This window comes from Pseudorasbora parva, chromosome 10 (assembly GCF_024679245.1).
Source record: "Pseudorasbora parva isolate DD20220531a chromosome 10, ASM2467924v1, whole genome shotgun sequence".
Lineage (NCBI taxonomy): Eukaryota > Metazoa > Chordata > Actinopteri > Cypriniformes > Gobionidae > Pseudorasbora > Pseudorasbora parva.
The window spans coordinates 26068926-26088420 of NC_090181.1; the positions used below are offsets into that span (position 1 = coordinate 26068926).

Consider the following 19495-nt stretch of genomic DNA (forward strand, 5'->3'; position numbering starts at 1 on the left):
AGCCAATCGGCAGTGAGAGGCATGTCCCTATAGACAGCAGAAACCGTGAGAGACTTTTGAAGCATAGAGAGGCAGAGACTGGGGTGTTAGAGCTTGAAGCTGGCCTTTTAATAAATCCTCGGGGGGACCGCAGTCAGAGGAACCAAAGAACATCCTTCTGAGAATTTCTCTCACGCGTTCTCCTTCCTAATCCTGCCCTTCTAAAATGGATTATGGCATATGGGAGTGTAACATCTGCACTCCTTTTTCAGTCTCTGATATGTAAATAGTGGAATTATTATCCAGCCCAATAAACTGGACGGGACTATTTCCTTTCTTTCTTCACACAGATGTTAAAGGAGAGCAATGTAGAGCACTTCCCCACCAGAGCAATGCAGGCCAGAGACCTTTGATAGAGATCAGGCTATCAGCAGAGATCAGGGCTCTGGAACTGGTGCTGCACAACAGAGTTCTGGCAGTTTTCATTGTGTTGGTCTTCAGGCTTGCTGTGGGGCACTGGCTCCTGCTGAATACTGCTTTCTCAGCGCCAACTTGGAACAGCAGTGTATATAAAACAGATGTAAGGGTAATTACCAGAGAAGACACTGGGAATCTTGGATAAGAAACTCTTCACTGTACGGATAGGTATGCCGTTTTTTTCATCCTGCATCCTGGCAATCACATCCTCCATCTAAGCAAGAGAGAGAAAGAGATGGACACACAAATCAATAAAGCATATGTGTATTTAATGCAGCTGCAACATGGGATAAAAACAAGATTACAAATCAGTGTCAATATTCCATGAAGTGAATATTGACACTGATTTTGAATATTGACACAAAAAAAATCCTTAAAACAATTATTTAATGAAAGCATCTTATGAAGTACACAAGCAAAAATCAATCTTTTAAAATTCTTCTCAATTCTTATATTTACGTTATTGACTTTTTTAAAAATAAACAAACTAATATCAAAGGGGTCTCAAACTTTTGGACCCCACTGTAATGTAATGTACTATAATAGATCTTTGCTAGATCTCAACACTCAGGAGAGCCAATCAGGGCTCAAACACTGTGAATAATACAGCCAATATTAATAAGGCCACAGAGAACTTCAAAAAGAGCCCATGGGACGCTCATCTGAAGGATCAACTCAGCCTTTGGTAAATTAAGTCATTGGATATAACAACCCTATTTATTAGATGAAGAGAAACCTGGGGCAGAGCGAGACCGATCACGCCACCCGCTCATTGATCCACTGACATTTGGACTATTCTCAGAGAAGCTTTGAATTAACAAGGGGGGCAGCTCAAAGCGTGTCGCCGGGGAACTCGCACTCTGGACATGTGACCAAATGCTCTACAGCTGCCAGTGAGATCACTCCAGCGTAAGACTATATCAAAATAAGGTCAACAACATGCACCGTGACATATGGTGGTGTGTGTGTATGTGTGTGCACGTGTGCGCATGTATATACAAAACGTGTTGTTAAGTTATATGAGCTTGTACCTGTGAGTGTTTAGATAGCCTAAGAGAGAGAGAGAGGGAGAGAGACAGACAGGAAGAGTACGAAAGTGAGTTGTTGCAGTTGCCTCGAGGGGAGGCCCAGTAAACATGCAGAATTACATCAGTGGGCACTGCACTGTTTCTTCAGGTTGTGATGGCTTTGGAGAGAATCCTAACAGAAAATATAGTTAAATTCCCTTGAAAACCATTATCATGACTCCATAAATAGCTTCTTTTTTTAATATCCAGAGATGAAATGCTTTTGATGGCAGTTCTAGCCACCTACAGAGCACACGCACTCGCTGAGGGAGGGAGAATCAAACATACACTTTGTCGACAATGCAGACCAGGCTGGTGGGCAAACACTGAAGTGCTAATTTAAGGTAATGAGGGAACGGAGCATTCCACTCACATTGACGACTGTAATAGAACCATTTTAGAGAGAAATATGGAGAAAGAGAGAGAGAGATGAGCACAGCTCAGCTGTATGGTGCAATGATGTGTGATGATATAAAGTCCCAAAAGCCTCAGTGGCAGCAGTTGTAGTACTGCAGCCAATCTGTGGTTAAGAATTCCTGTTAAATTGACACTGAGATTCATGGGTAAATTTAAAAATCACAGGCTTGAGCTTGTTTGCTCGTTTTAAAATACTGTGTGGAGGTGGCAGGCATACCAGCAACCAGTAAAATAACAACATATGTTTTTACATTGTTTTAACTCATCAAAATAAGTTAAAGAATGTTAAACTTTTTTTTATTAGTTATACAAGATATAACTCCTTTTTAAAGTCAGTTTAACACAATTTAAGTTGAAATAACTTAAACATCCAAGTTGATTCTACTGCAAAACTTGAGTGTTTGAGGTCAGTAAGATTTAGTTTTTTTTTTAACAATTGAATACTTTTAAAGAGAAATTAAAGACATTTATAATGTTAAAAAGATTTATATTTGAGATAAATGCTTTTCTTAACTTTTTATTCATCAAAAAGGAAACAAATAAATAAAGGAAAAAATACATAAATAAAAACGTACCTACTCCAAACTTTTGAACATAAGTGTATATACTGTATAGCATTAAATAGACTATTACAAAGTGTATTTTTTTATAGTTAATAGGTGAGGTGCATTGACTGTTGCAGCAGGTGGGCTGCGATGATTCTGAATTCAAACATGAAGGTGGTACTTTATGCTTGATTTGCTCTAGCCATAAGAAAATCTCTGATTATGCAACATACATATGGATCAGTGTGCATGATTAATTGACAGTCCCGATATAATAAGCAGAATACCTGGAACATTCAAACAGACACTTCTCTAAAAACAAAATGTCCTTTGGCGGTATATCTCCAGGGATCCCACATCTGTGGCCACCACACATCTGTGGCTGCAGCCAATCACAGAACAGACTGATAAAAGCCAACAAGATCAGTTGCCCAGAAGAGAGATATCAAACAGTGAAGTAAACAGACATTAAACACTACTAAAGCCAGAGAATAAAATACTGCCTAAAATAAATCTAAATTAAATGGTTTTAATAAATGTGTTATTTTTTGTTTTGGATTTAAACAGATCACCACCACAGTGCCTGTAATATCCATTATAACCCAATTCACACACTTGGAAATTATGGCCAACTCAATTATTCATTGACTAAATGACAAAGCTTTATCACTGACTTATGGCAGACTGTGTTCTGCCCTCAATACCGACACATTTTGGATATATCAACAGTCTTTGCATACCAAAGAAGTTGCCTTTAGAGCTGTCTCTTCATCTCCTATATGAAGACATTCAACATTTATTTTAGGTCTAATCCAAACTGCACAGGAATAGCTCGGTTTTAGGGTTGGGCATCGAGAACCGGTTCTAACTTGGAACCGTTTAAAAAATAACGATTCCAGTGGAATCGTTTAGAAAATTTATTTTCGGTTCCGATCTTCGGTTCCAAGCGCGCAAGTTTTGGTTTCCATGGCCACCTGATTTCCGGTGCTTGCGCGCCCGCTTGTTCTTTAGTCATGGAAGCCCGGTAAGCGGCTCTGAAGTGTGGATTTATTTCACCTTTAAAAGCCTGGATCGGCACAGTGCAACTAGTGTTGTCAAAAATATCGATACTGAAATATCTGAAAAGATACGATAGCCTGCTCAGCCTACAGTATCGATCCCAGCTGCGCCCTCCTCTCCTCTCTGACCGACAGCGAGCTGACGCGCAGCCGCATATTCTCACTCAGCCCGGTTAACCTCTGAACACGACGGACGCGCGTTCTGCTGGACTTTTCCTTACGACAGCGTGTTAGTGTTAGTGTGTGTGATCGGTCTGAATTTTGCGCGGGATTGCACATAATTCTACGAATCCCCGCAGATTTCAAGCTCACATCTGAAGCGCGCACACACACACACACATAGCCTAACGTAATACAGCCGCCCCTGACATACAAGTGCAAATATTTGCTTCTTTTTCCAGCCTATTATTGGTCAAATACACTCAAACAAATTCTCAGTGCACATTTTGAAGAGTATGTAAACACAGTCTAAAACAATTCAGGAAGAAATGAAGAATGAGTAACAGGAACAGTGTTCAGGATCCATGAGTGCGGCAGTTCTTAAAGGGACAGCAGTCATTTGTTATTCAAAGTCAAACTACAAAAAGACAAACGATCACACTGCTCTTGACTGATCAACGTGTGTAACTTTAATGGTTTTATATGAAACTATTTAATTTTTTGCAAAAAACATTATCCAATGTTATTTTAAATGTATATAGCCACTTTGCGTTTTTTTATTCAGTTTCTTACCTGAATGTTAGACCTACCTGAAAAAATAAAGCAGTCTATTTCATTTATATCTTTTATTCTATTGTATTTATTTGTGCTATTTTTTGTAATATGTATCTTTGTTTATTCAATTTAACATTCAAAATCAAGCTTACTTGTGCTGTGTGTAAACTATTGCAACACAATTACCCCGTTGTAAAAAATACATTGAGTTAACAAATATTTGTGAGATAATTTTAATAGTAATTGATCAATGTTTATATATGAGAAAAGGCTTAAAAGCTTTATCATATAAAGTGATCTCTTCAGAAGAAATGTTTGATTGCCTAGACTTTCAAAAGACAAAAAAATGTATTATATTAAAAATATCTAATTGACAGTATATGCAGCGTTTTCCCCCGTTGTATTGAAAATAGCATTGAATATCGATGTGACATGTTTTGACTCCACCCCTCAAAGAATCGGAATCGAGAATCGAAAAGAACCGGAATCGAAAGTAAGAATCGGAATCGGAATCAGAATCAGAATCGTTCAAATCAAAACGATGCCCAACCCTACTCGGTTTGGCTTCCAACTAATCAGTGGAAATGTTCTGGCATGCTTTCAATGGAAAACCATAGAATTGCATTTATTTTCCAGTTTAAATATCTTATTATGGACAATACTGGAATCAGATTTCAGGTATCGGACAGTAATACCATGTTACCCAATTTTTTAATTAAAAAAATCCTAGTCATGATCCTCATTTGTCACTTTAGATAAAAGCATCAGCTTAACAATTACTTAATTACTGCCGTATTAACGGCTAATTTAAAATGAATTTAAAATTAAAATTATTTAAAATTATTCTTGTAAATACTTTGCAGCATTTCAATAATAAAAGTGTAGGCTAGATCTTTAATATGCATCCAAATTACAGGGAAATGCAACGATATGGTGCTCTGCTGTGGTCAAAAAGGAAACAGTTACTTTTGAAGCAATCTTTTCTTGAAAACTCAGAGATGTGGAATCGGACGGCAATTAAATCACCACACGACCTTGTTGTTTGTCAGAAAACAGTAGGTAATTTGGCCGGGGATTTTGACACGGGTGGTGGGAGAAAAACACTGACATTCTGGATTCGGACTGCAATAAAATCACAGACTAGCCCCAGCAAATCAAGAAAATACCTTAAGACCCCACAAAAAACAATTACCGTCCAAAAAGGGTTTATGTTGATATTTTGTTCTGTTTCTTTAGTTCCTATTTTCCTTGGTCGTTCTGCCTCCGCCACAGACTTCTGGGTCTCTTGCTGCGCCGCCACCCTTCACTCCTACGCCTCCACCGGACTTCTCCCTCCGGCATCCCCTTCAACCTAACTCCCTCCATCATCGCTGTGGTCCGCTGAGCCCCTGTCTCTGCCTTAGACCTGCAAGCCAGCAGGGCTTCCAGGTCGTGGATGTCACCCTGGTCCGTTGGCCTCTCTGCTTCACCGGTTTCTCCACATGTTATAGTTTCGCCTCCGTCAGTTGGTCCCAAGGTTCTGCCTAGAAATTCATCCAAAGCTCCACCCTTGCTCTTCCCTCCATCGGTTCTGCCTTGGTGGATCTCTTGGTGGATCTTCTTAATCCCTGTCCATCACCAGGTTTGCGCCCTCCTCCACACTCAAACTATCAGTTAAGGCGAGGATGCGTCTTCAGAGAGGGCACCGTCACGATTATATGCACTTCTATGTTGATATTATTTTCTGTTCCTTTAGTTCTGATTGACCTGATCTGATTAGCTCCGGTTACTTAATTACTGATTACCTCGCTTCTTTTAATGGTTATGTATAACTATATCACCTGTCAGTCACTGTATTTGTCTTGTATTTAAACTCCCTGTTATGTCCTTATATGATTTATGTGGTTTGTGTGTTGTTTTGCTACAGAAATCTCCTGCGTGATTGTTCTGTTTTTAATAAAGTAATAAAGAGTGTTTATTTTGGATTTTCCTTCGTCCTTATATAATATAAAATAAATATAAATAAAGATTTAGCATACAGTGGCAGCTCAGAGATGTACAGTAGCATTTAAGTATGAAATTGAATTAATAAATAATACATTTGCTAAAATTAAAACTACATAGTCTTCAATATACAATATACATTGATTTAAAGCTACTGTATTAAAGGTTGTTATTTTTTTATTTTTTTGAGTGATTTTGTCTTTGTCTTTTGTTGTTTTATTAACATAATTTTATAATTTTAGAGGTGAACTGTTCCTTTAAGGACAAGTGTTCACAACTTGCTGTCATCTAATATACAGACACACACAGATTTTACTTTCACTTAAGACATGTTAACCTTGTGTGTATTGGACACTGGACAGTATTAGCGCAGACAACTTCAGTAATCACGTGTTTGACAGGGTTTTAGTGCGCTCGGCGCATGTAAAACAGTGCATGCACGCGAATGAAATGTTTAACTGGCAAGGCTTTAAAACGCATGCAAATAATGAACTTTTGCGATTGTGAATAACTATAGTTAGGGCTGGGCGATAAAACGATAACGATAATTATCACAATATAATTTTCTGTAAAACGATAACAACAGTTCAATATTCTCGATATAATGCTTACGCGCTATGCATAATGCTGCACATGCGTATTGCAGACCATTCGGCTTCTGGGTGCTCACGCGGTGTTGTTTACAGTCCCAGTGGCTGACAGGTTAGAGGATAGGAGTGAAGTGGAGCGAGAAAAATGAGAGAGAGAAGGAAATTCAGCGCTCACGACACAGATCAGCGGAGCACATAGATATCGTTTGTTTGCTCAACTTCAGTGGTTTGGAGATATTTTGGCTATCTCATCCGGAAAAAAACAGAGCAAGGTACGTGGACTGCTTATCATAGGTTCACCACACGGAATTTAATTATCATGCTTTTTCTAATTTCTTCCATATAACATTGATTCCAATACAGCGGCAAATTTACATTAACTACATTCACGCACAGGCTTATCACCTTGTTAGTTGTAGTGGGTGACTTACAAGCTAACGTACCAAACTTGAATCACTAAAACATCAGACTTGTACATCATTATTATTATTGTTTGTCATTGGTTATGTATTAATGACATCGCCTCTCTCTCTCCCTCCTCTCCTGACCAGCCCACTGTCGGTGAGGTGTGTGTGTTGGTGAGATGCGTGTGTGTGAGAGATGCACGGTCGACCAATCCACTGTGAGGCAAGAGGGGGGACTCAAAATGTTTCTTAACTTAAAAAGCTTTTTTTGTTGTTGCCCGTTTGCGTTTTTAGTGTTTTACTACTTACACAATTAAGTATATATAATAATATTATTGATATATAGTGTATTTATAGTAAAAAAATGCTGACCACAGTTAAGATTTTAATAAGGAAATCTACCTCAATTTAAATAAATTGTTCACCTGTTTGGGAAGTGTTTGTCATGTTTTGACAATAAAGGATAGTTTAAAACCACAGTTAACTGTCTGTTTTCTACATCTTTCACTCATGAGCAAATATATGCCTTTAAACTTTAAAGAAATAAAGATTTTACATTTATTGTGATATTTATCAATATGAAAAATTATATTGTGATAATGGCCATATCGCCCAGCCCTATCTAGTGTTCCGTGAGTATAACTCTCTGACAACAGCATTTCAAGTGTGGCTAAACACCTCCTAACTTTTGTGCATATGATTGGATTTTGCTCTTATCAGCGTGTAGACTCAAAATATTTAAAACGGAGAGAAATATAAATAATTAATGAAATGCAAAACTGAGAAAACCGCAATTCACAAGCGCGAACGGTTTAATATTATATTGAGAAGTGTGGCATCCCTGATATATAACTAGATGACATGAGGTAAAAAAAAAATGTCTGACATGAGGTAAAAAAATAACAAATACTGTTGTGTTTCTCACAGAAACCATTCGTTTCGTGTCTTAAGACATCAATGTGTCGCCACGAACCACATGGTTTAATATGGATTCGTATATCTGTGTGTGAGAGAGGGCGGGCGGCCAATTCTGTTAGACATTTTAGGAGGAGATGTTAATTTTATTATTAATTAAACAAGGTTTGGATTTCTCTGTGACACTTTTGTCCTACTTTGTACACAGTTAATATATTAAAAATAACAGTAGAGACAAATAAGGTAGCAGCAATGTGACTTTCTGGAAAACGCGATCTCTACAGGATGCCAGGTGGACACATCGTAAAATATAAGCGAGATGAGCGTGGGCGTAAAAAGTCAGTTGCAGACTTCTAACCGAACGAACTACTAAGCATTAGTTGTCAAAATGCTGAGATTTTATGCATATACAGAAATGATTAGTTCTTAATCTTTGTGCTTTCGCTCCACATGTTGATGAAAATTGGACGTTGTTCCCTTGCTTCAGTAATTAAAGTACCGCAGAATTTACACATTGCAGAATGTTTTTTGTTTTTTTAGTCTTACTACATATGAATTCTTTGTGGCTCTTATGTGCAAACTGAATAACAGATGATGTAGCAGACATTTCCACACATATAAGAGCTAGAGGCTCGCTCCTCCACATGACATCCTTCCTGACCTAGTCCTGCTACCTTTGCATTAGTCATGTGCAGTTGCGCTTAAGAAAACCACACATCATTGGACTTGTCAAACATCAATTTAAAGAAATATTAACATAGAGTAATAATCATGAATATTTTGAATTGGATTTGAGTGAACTCGGAAATAAGTCATAATATGTTCGAGTACGAGTCCATGACGAGACCGAGACCATTAAAATATGCATATCCATAAACAAACTGTAATACCATGGTACAGTATTTATTGTTAGTGTACCCTAATATGCTAATGAAGTTACTGTGGCAACTGGAAACATACAACAGAATCTTTCAGATAGAAAGAAAAACATCTCTATTATCACAGCAGATTTATCAAATAGGGATCACATCAAAGCGTCCTTATTCATCAAGCACAAGTGTGCACTTATAAAAGAAAACAAAACAAAAGGCTCCATCCAAAATCTTCCACACCAGCTAATTAACAAAGACAGACACAAAGAAAAACACTCACGCACACAATGACACCACCTCTATGTTTAACCCTTCGACCCTGAGCTGTGATATCCCATGTGACACCACTTCTCTCTATGTGTAGCAGACAGCTGGAGTGTCTTTTGATGATTATTTTGCATCAGAGGAGAGAGGAAGTGTTAGTGCTCGGACGCAGACAAGGTTATTGCAGGAAAGACATGAATTTTAGATCTCTCTGCTCATTCCCCCTCATCCCTTACTCCCTGTCTCTTATTTTATAGCCACCCCCCTTTCTGTTTCCTAGGCAACCGGGGTGATGATGACATCACATACAAATGTCAGCCGGGGAAGAGACAGAAAGAGAACGATTTAGATGTCTTTAAGTGTGTGCAAAATAAGAGAAAGCCAGAGAAAGGAAAAAGACAAGAAAAATAAACGTAATATGTTGTTATATGTGAGTCATTCTACAGTTGCAGAGATAGATGCTGTCACTCATTTTAGGATGGCAATGAGTCAAACTGTAGTGTACGTGCACAACCATTCAAAAGTATGAGGTCAGATTTTTTTGAAAGAAATAAATTAAATTAAAGAACATTAAATTGAACAAAAGTAACAAGTATTTTACAAAAGATGAAAAAATAAATATTTAAAAGTTTATATTCATCAGTGAATCCTTAAATTTATTAGATGAAAATTATATTCCACAATTATACTAGATTTTTTTTTTACTGTATTTTTTATTTAAAATATATTTTGGAATTAATTTATATATATATATATATATATATATATATAACCTTATAAATAAAATTTACAAAATATTAAAAATGTTATAGTCTCTAAAAGCATTCAAATATGCAAAATACTGCTCTATAATGCAGCAGAGTGAGATCTGACGTAAAAAAAAAATTGTATCTTTGATTAGATGATGAATAAGTGATAAATATAATAAAAGTGTTGTGTGCTTTTTCTATAATTTTTCTATATTTCTTTTTTTTTAAATCTATAATTCTTACCCATTCAATATATTGTTGGCGATTGCCACAAATACACCTGTGCGACTTATGACTGGCTTTGTGGTCCAGGGTTACATACAGTGGGAGAAAACAGTATTTAGCCAGCCACCAATTGTGCCTGTTCTCCCACTGAAAAATAGGGCAATAGCAATAAAATAAAAAGAAATTATAATTATGTAGTATGACCTTGAATAAAATGAGAAAGATGATGCACAACTGAAGATTTTTGGGTTCAAAATTAATGAAATTCCATAGCTGGATGATACATCAGCTATGATATGTTAATCACCATTAACCATATTGTCAAGGTGAAACTGACATAAAAGAAATACTATGCAAGGAAACATGCTATATTATGTTCTTAACATTATGCTCTGTAATACAGTCCCTGACAAAAGTCTTGTCGCTTGTGTACAAATTGACCTATAGTGCCGCTGAAATACATTTCTAATCAAGAATTTTTTACAAGAAATGGCTCATTTTAATCCCACCAGCTTTTGTGATAATGTTTCAGTGAAAAACTAAACTTTCAAAAAGTATTCTAACATTCACAGCTTGGTAAAGCCCATTGAGTCAATTTTTGCAAAGACATAAGTGTTGTCACCTTGTCATATGAGCTTCACCTGTGACTAATAATGGATCAATTAGGTCTCAAGTGTGTATAAAAAGAACCCCAGTACGCTAGACCTTCACACCAACTGCAACTAGACCTCTGCAAACATGCCTAAGATTCACCCTGAGACTAAAGTTTTGATTATCAAGAGGCTGAAGACTAGATCCACTGCTGATGTGGCAGACACCTTCAATGTGTCTCAGCGTCAAGTACAGAGGATAAAAAAAAGATTTGAAGAGACTGGAGACGTTTTTGACAAGCCCAGGTCAGGCAGACCCCGCAAGACAACTGCAAGAGGACCGTTTGTTGGCTCGAAAATCCAAGGCCAGCCCATTTTCCACTGCAGCAGAGCTCCACGAGACCTGGTCACCTGAAGTCCCTGTGTCAACCAGAACAGTTTGTCGGATTCTGTCTCGAAATGGCCTCCATGGTCGAATCAGTGCCCAGAAGCCAGCACTAAACAAAAGACAATTGAAAAACCGTGTGGCATTTGCCAAGGCCCACAGCCTGCTAAAAGGATGGACGCTGGAAAAGTGGCAGAAGGTGGATTTTTCAGATGAATCTTCTGTTGAATTACACCACAGTCGCCGCAAATATTGCAGGAGACCTACTGGAGCCAGAATGGATCCGAGATTCACCCAGAAAAAAGTGAAGTTTGGTGGCGGAAAAATCATGGTCTGGGGTTACATCCAGTATGGGGGTGTGCAAGAGATCTGCAGGGTGGAAGGCAACATCAATAGTCTAAAATACCAAGAAATCTTAGCTACCTCTTATTCCCAATCATAAAAGAGGCCGAATTCTGCAGCAGGACGGTGCTCCATCGCATACTTCCATCTCCACATCAAAGTTCCTCAAGGCGAAGAAGATCAAGATGCTCCAGGATTGGCCAGCCCAGTCACCAGACATGAACATCATTGAGCATATGTGGGGTAGGATGAAAGAGGACGCATGGAAGACGAAACCAAAGAATATTGATGAACTCTGGGAGGCATGCAAGACTGCTTTCTTAGCTATTCCTGATGACTTCATCAATAAATTGTATGAATCCTTCCCAAACCGCATGGATGCAGTCCTTCAAGCTCATGGAAGTCATACAAGATATTACATTTGGATCTCACAGCACCACAACTTAATTTGCTGACATATTTTTGTATTTGCAGTAAATTTGTTCAATTTCTGTATAGGCGACAAAACTTTTGTCTTGCCAAAATTTGACCTTTCTGTCTTGATTAAATGATAAATATTTTTTCTATGAAAATTATTTATTTCAGTGCATTAAACATAATTTGGGAGGGTTTTAGCTTTTCATATGAGCTATTTCTAACACCAATTAATTAATTAAAAGTCAGGTTAATATCAGGTATTTCTAGAAAATAGATAAGCGACAAGACTTTTGTCAGGGACTGTATAGCATGCAAGTTTAATGCATGATTAATCTGTCAATCGTTTGACTGATCGTGTTATCTACATATCAAACATCTTGTTAATGCTCTACTTCCAACAATGTATATTTTGTTATTTATTGCATGGAATCCCCATCAGGGCAGTTCAATCATAAAGTTCCACTTAAATCCCCAGCCGTTACTACAGACCGAGCGGAACAGAATGAGTCAGGAGCGGTTCACACATGCAGGACAACGCAAAATGGAGAGCAACAGAAGGCAGGGGACTTTCAAATTCGACCTACTTTAAAACATCTTACAAACACAGTGTGCTCTCACTGAATGTCTGCCTCGAACGGATCACACTGCAGTGATATGGAAATAAAACAAAATATTAAAGCAACTTTTTGCAAAGTCTACTGAATGATTTATTTGTCTTTCACAGTCAAGTGTAATGTAGCAAATGTCTGAAATATATGTGCTTTAAAACAAGCTTGCCCTTCAGCAATTTATAACAAACACACACACACACACCCTATATTTGGCTTTCCAGCACCCGTCTTCCATCTGCGTGAGAGCAGAGACCAAAGGTATGAGCGCCCTTTCACAGAAAAAGCACATGAATATTCAATACAGCATTACACATAATTGAATATTCAACATCAGAGAGAGAGCACTGCTCAGTTATTCACTGAGAACATGATGTGGTTCTTCTCAGCATAAGAGAGCACACTATCTGCTAAGAGAGATGACACACACACACCTAAAGTTTCCAACTGATCGAGTGGCTTTGAAGTCTTGCTTTAGTCCTGCTTGCACACACACACACACTGATTCACTCACTTACACACCGACACATGCCGCACGATCACACATAAAAAGGCCACACATTCTGTTACAAGAACACAAATGTGCACAAAACAAACAAACACTCACACACTCACTATCAAACGAGTAGGAGGACATTAATTCAGTGTTAAACTTGCCTGTGAGCTGAAATCAGACTGTTTATATGACCTTATCCTTCCAATGTAGCGTCGCACAACCCTCTCGTTCTCACATACACATGCACAAATGTGTGAACAAATCCATGCTCATGTCATATACACTAGGGGGGTAACAGTTCAAATGACTCACGGTTTGGTTTGTATCACGGTTTTAGGGTCACAGTTTCTGTACGGTTTGTTATGTGCTATGTTCAGGAAAAAAGGACTACTGTCAAGTAAAAATACAGAAAATAAGAACAAATCTACAAGCAACAGCACAAATAAATACAATAGAGCAAAGACAAAACTAAAATAAACAGAGCTTTTCAGGTTAGTTAGGTACCTCACAGTAGCTTTCAGGTACAGAAATTGAATAAAGTAATGAAATGTAAAACAATTACACACAACCTTTACTGTATAAATTAAATAAAGATTAATCACTATTAAAGTTATAAATGGTATTCAGTCAAGAGCAATGAATGATTTATTTGTTTTCTGTTGTTTGATGAACATTAAAGACAGCAGCAGGAGTTTTAGGCTGCTGTCACTTTAAGACATAACGTGTGGATCCAATACACTGATACTGGTACACATGAGTTGTCTTTTTCGACTGTTTACAATCACTCAATGCATAACAAAAGACTTAAAAGTAAACTGTGTTTGCGCACTGGCTTTCCGTGTGCATGCTTCATATGAGTGCACACACAAAGCTCATCACAGAATGCCCAAGTTCTCTTTTGCGTCTGCTTGCACTTGAATCATTAAATTGGCAAGGCTTAAATGAGTTTAGTTTAAACATAAATAGCAGAATGCGCTGTTAAGGTCTCACGTGTGTGTAATCAACACCTGGGTGATGATGGCGTAAGCTGGTCATATATTAGAGCATTTGTAAACTTTGTTCAATATGCTACACCGCTTCTATGGAACTTAGTTTACAAAAAGTGACTGCTTTGTCCACGTTTTTGGATCATCGCTGTTGTAACACATTGGGAAGCCAGAATTCATCGTCAGAAACATCCATTATCCATTAGCCTGTTTTATGCATTGTTTTTGTTTTTTTTTCAACAGACCATGTAATGTGTGTGCCATTAGATTTAAGATGAACACATGAACCACAAACCACACTGCAAATGCGGACTGAACTGTGGATAGAGAACAGTACGGTTCAATTTTTCAACCTCTAATACACACATCCACTTTCTGCACACACGTGTTTTTGTAAAAAAAAGTGTAAAAGACAGTCCCAAAAGTTGCATTGCATTCTCCATTATGCATAATATAAATCATATTTAGTAAGCTAATGCTTTCCTTCCCCCACACACAGCTTGAGGATGCCCTTTAAAGGGTGCCACTGTATAACTCTCAATCTCCCACACACACACACACACACACACACACACACACACACACACACACACACACTTCTGTCAGGGAGTTTTTCTTAATGTCATAGTTATTTTATTGCTCTAAAAATGCTGACCAGGTAAATGGTGATTTGTCATTAACAAAAAAACGTATTAACTTTGGAAGTAGTATACACACAAAAAAGTATCAAAAACTACCATGGTATTTTGGAGATGTGCCATAGTAATGCCTTTTTATTTTTTGTTGTACCTTGCAGTATGCTTTCAAAAAAATTCAGTATCATTTATATATATATAAAAGTACCGTGACATTTTCAATTAATACCAGAACTGTTTAACAGAGTACTTTTCTGAAAGGGTGCATAGAGTAATATGTTTTATGCCAGATGGTTGAAGTACATTAGAGTAACAAAAAAAATAATAATAAAAAAATAACATCTGGGACAATCACAGTTTTGGTAACAGGTAAATGGGCAAAGTGGTATTTTTTTTTACATACAAAAGAATACCACGGTATTAACTTTGGGCATTGTATCTTGGTAGAAGCATTTTTAGGACATATACTGTACTATACTATATAATATGCTTTTTTTCTTAATGTAGGACGGCAATAACAACCTAAAACTAAAACAAAAATACCATGGCATTGCATTTGAATGTGGCAATCATTCACAACCCCTTCTTACTCCCAATGCGTCAAAATCCGAAACTTTCGTGTCACACAATGAAGGCGCAAAAAGGTGCCGCTAGGCATCAATTTTCGACGCAGCAGTACTCCATTGATTTCAATGAGAAACCTTTGACTCATACACACTCGTTGGGCATGGGAACGTTATCATCATGGTGAACCCAATCCCATCCCTCAACCTACCCATTTGTGTATAATATGATATAAAACACAGGATATAACAGGCAGACATGCATGCACAATTTATTCAAAAAGTACAAATATTACAAGTGTTCCGGGGCAAAACAATTGATTTGTATAAAGAAAATCCCCAAAAGCGATCAGCCCGCCAAAGATCATGCACACATGACATTTCAAAAACTGCTGCCTGTTACATCAGATTTCATAGTGAAACTGCATTGGCTCTCGTATGTCTCATGACCAATTGTGTCATTACGTCAGCTTTGATTGTAAAATGTCTTGTGACCGACTGTGTCATGCTAAAGAGTTGTGTGTATCATTTGAATGAGTGTGTTCCCGGAATGGTGGGATCATCATTTAGGTTATTAAACATTAAGATCAACTCTGTTCTTCAAATGAAGACATCGTTTGACTTCAGAAGAATTGGAATACAACATGAGTTAATACTTTTATACTGTTTTTGGTCCGTTTTTGGTCTTGTGACTGTACTTTATTTGCGTGTTATGTGTTTTATATTGTTGAAAATTGTGTAGGTTTAGGGTGGAAATTGGGTTAGTTGCTCCAAAATAAAGCCTATATGTATTCATAAAATCATGTCTGCTTTTACAAATGCAAAGAATTAAATGTGTCTTTATCTGACGCATTGGAAAAACAGCTGAAATGAATGGAGTACCCTGCGGGTCTATGTAGTGATGCCTGCAGCACCTTTAGCGTCTTCATTGTGAAAGGGAATGCACTTGACCATGCTTCAGATTTTAAGGCCTCGAGAGTTCAAATGGGTTGTCATTCAGTACCATGTATGGAATGCCTGGTATTAACATCTGGTACCATCACAAATCCCACTATGAAGCTTTTCCTTACAACATCCTCATATTTGTGGAACTTATAAAAAATGGTAATACTACCAATATGTAGTATCTTACCAATATCTAATATGTATTCCATGTTTTATGGGATAATTATTTGTATACTGTTCAAACTGTATATTCTATCCCCTAACCCTACCCATCACAGAAAACTTTCTGCGTTTTTACAATAGACAAAAAAAAAAAAAAAAAAAAAAATTGACGTAGCCTTAGGAAAGTATCAAGTCACCTCTGAATTCAATGTTAGTTTCACTTCCTGTCTCCTGAGATCCCTTCATCTGATCAAATTATGTCACAATAGGATTCTAAGGAACAGTTTTGAAGCATAAAGTAGGGCTGAGCTAGCCATTGCCATCTTGGCAGTGCGTCACGGATAACAGAAAATGGGCAAAGAGGCGGAGCTCACAAACGACAATCCACTTGTCACTCAAAGCGGAGACGCCCTGAATTTTGCAGAACTTTAAGGCTTTATATAATGTACAAATAAATTAGTTATAAAAATATATACCCCCTCACAGTTGTCATGAAGGGCAAAATTAGCTATTTAGACCAAAACCAAAATATGTGCATTTGTACTTTTCGCACACCTCCTCCATTTTTGCAACATTGATGATAACAAAAAATCCTGCCCCTGGCCTCAATCTAATAATTGGTTATAACGAAATTTGTAACAGGTTTTATGTAATATGTTTGGCTGAAATAATCATCTTCTCTGGGGGTGGAACCTTGCGTTAAGGAATTAAGGCCAAGCGCAGACAGACTTGAAGGGCAGCCCTATTCATCCTTTCTTCGTTCTCTGTTTTGCGTATTTTTGTGTATTTATGCTTGTGCATTTTTGTTTGTGCGATTGCATGTGTGTGTGTGTGTGTGTGCGTGTGTGTGTCTGTTTCCATGAGAGCATGTGTGGGAGGGATTTTAGTGGGTGTTCTGACTCAGCTGTGGAAAAATACGATTCCGCAGAAAATGAATCTGACCACCCACCTGCAGCTTTTTACCAAACATTTTTACACACACACACACACACACACACACACACACACACACACACACACACACACACACACACACACACACACACACACACACACACACACACACACACACACACACACACACACACAGTAATTTAGAATGCTGAAATAAATATGTCCCATAATCACCTGCTTTCGTGTATTTCCACAGCACTTTTGCAGACATTGAACATTTTAGAATAATCATAACAATACCTCTAAAAAACTCTATAGCACATAACAATGGACTCTAGAACAATGGCTGTGTCCTTTGGACGATGCATTTCAAGGTAGGAAAGCATCAAGTCACCTCTGAATTCAATGTTAGTTTCACTTCCTGTCTCCTGAGATCCCTTCATCTGATCAAATTATGAATGCATCATAGATGTATCCTTTACAACCTTTTATATCCCACAATCCTGTGCTTTCCATTCTGTGACAGTTGAACAAAAAAATAAAGATGGCGTCTGAAAGTGAACAGTGTGTGTGTAAATGTACGTTTTTTGGCCAATGTTTGCCACATCTAATGTCATTTCTAGCCAGGAAATTACTATTGTAGTAATTAAATATTGGTTTAGTTATCACCAAAGCTCACTCTATTTTGTTGTAGATCATTAAGCCGTTAAGACATAAAACATTGATTAGATCTGTAAAAGAAGTTATATATTTAATTGGCATTAATAAAATTAAATAATACAATTTAAAAAAAATGTATTCTCATTTTAATCTTTAGTTTAATTCTATTTCCTACTGCTATAAATCTGGATGGAAACCATATCTTTACATCATACATATTAAGAACAATAAATATTCATATTTTTATATTTTGCTCTATACATTTGTAAAGGAATACATATTTAAAAAGCATCATTGTGTCTATGTCCATGGCATCTAACATTTTGAAGACCCCCGACTTTAGGTGCAGTTTCATATTAATCTAATGAAAACAATTGCCAAAATCATTAATAGCCTCACATACTGGCATCATTTTATATCTGTTTCTTATCATTTTGGCCATGGGTATTGTTAATATGTCAAAGAAGTCAAATTTTCAAAGCTTTAGACTGAATTCTTTTTAAATACATGAGTAAAACAACAGTGTGCTATAATTACTCACACTTACACTGAGCAGAATGCTATCTTAGGTTCGACAAATTTCAAAGCAAAATAATTTCCCAGTGGCAGCAGCAATAATGTTTAAAAAAAATATCACAAAAATCAGGACTCTCCATTCTCCATTGTGTTGCTCTATGACAAACAAGTTAAAAACAGAGAGAAGATGAGCAGATGAACAATGCCAGCCATTTGTAACCAAACTGCTACTGAACTGTCCTCTTAAATAAAACAAGACTCAGGACATGGAAAAATGAGAGGAAGTCATGAGACATGCAGAAACAGATAGAGAGAGATATGCAAAGGCAAGGAAATAACAAGAGGAAAGAAGAGAAGGATGAACAGAAGAAAAACAGACAAATGTTTAATGAAAAGCAGGAGTGAGTGAGCACTATTTTTAGCCCAAAACCTCTGGCCCTTCGTGTCCACACGTGTGTCCTGAATAACAACAAGCCGTTTAGAGACTTTGTCCTCACCAGCCGGATGGCATTGTGATGAGCTTCAAGCTTACACCAACTGAGAATGCTTATTATGTGGAAAACTGTATATTAATGTACTAGAACATCAGTACAGCAATATTCAACATGTTAGCATTAATAAATGCTTGTAGTTAAAAAAAAAAAACTTCCAAGACCTTGACCACTCACTGTAACAGCCAAAGAACGACTTATTACTTTCATCCAGCGCTTGCTGAAAAGAAGGGAGACCAAATGAAATGCATACAAATGACCTGCTCTCTGTTAGGCTGTTCCGGAGGTGTTTAATAAGCCACAACACCCTGTCATTAAACACTATGACCATCCACTGGCCTTGAGTCAAATCCTGTGCACTGCACACATTTAGCAAAGCCACACAGTGTGTAGCAGATGCACAAAAGCATATAAATTAACAGGCCCTAAAGAAATCAAATAGAATCGTGATTTTCTAGATACACCTAAGGTAACTGCAATGAGTCAAATGTAACAAGTCAGTCACTAAAGGCAAGGGGAGCACAAAAGTAAAAAGAAAACAGATAC

The 19495-nt window shown here is 37.4% G+C and overlaps 1 protein-coding gene across 2 annotated transcripts in view; it reads right to left on the reverse strand.

Moving 5' to 3' along the window:
* The window catches only part of rgs7a (regulator of G protein signaling 7a), a 94548-nt gene that overhangs the window by 36658 nt on the left and 38395 nt on the right, over positions 1-19495 (reverse strand). For both annotated transcript variants that reach the window (XM_067455687.1, XM_067455688.1), the window contains exon 3: positions 574-670. In XM_067455687.1, the coding sequence (XP_067311788.1) occupies positions 574-670 (97 nt within the window). The remainder of the gene's footprint in view (positions 1-573; positions 671-19495) is intronic.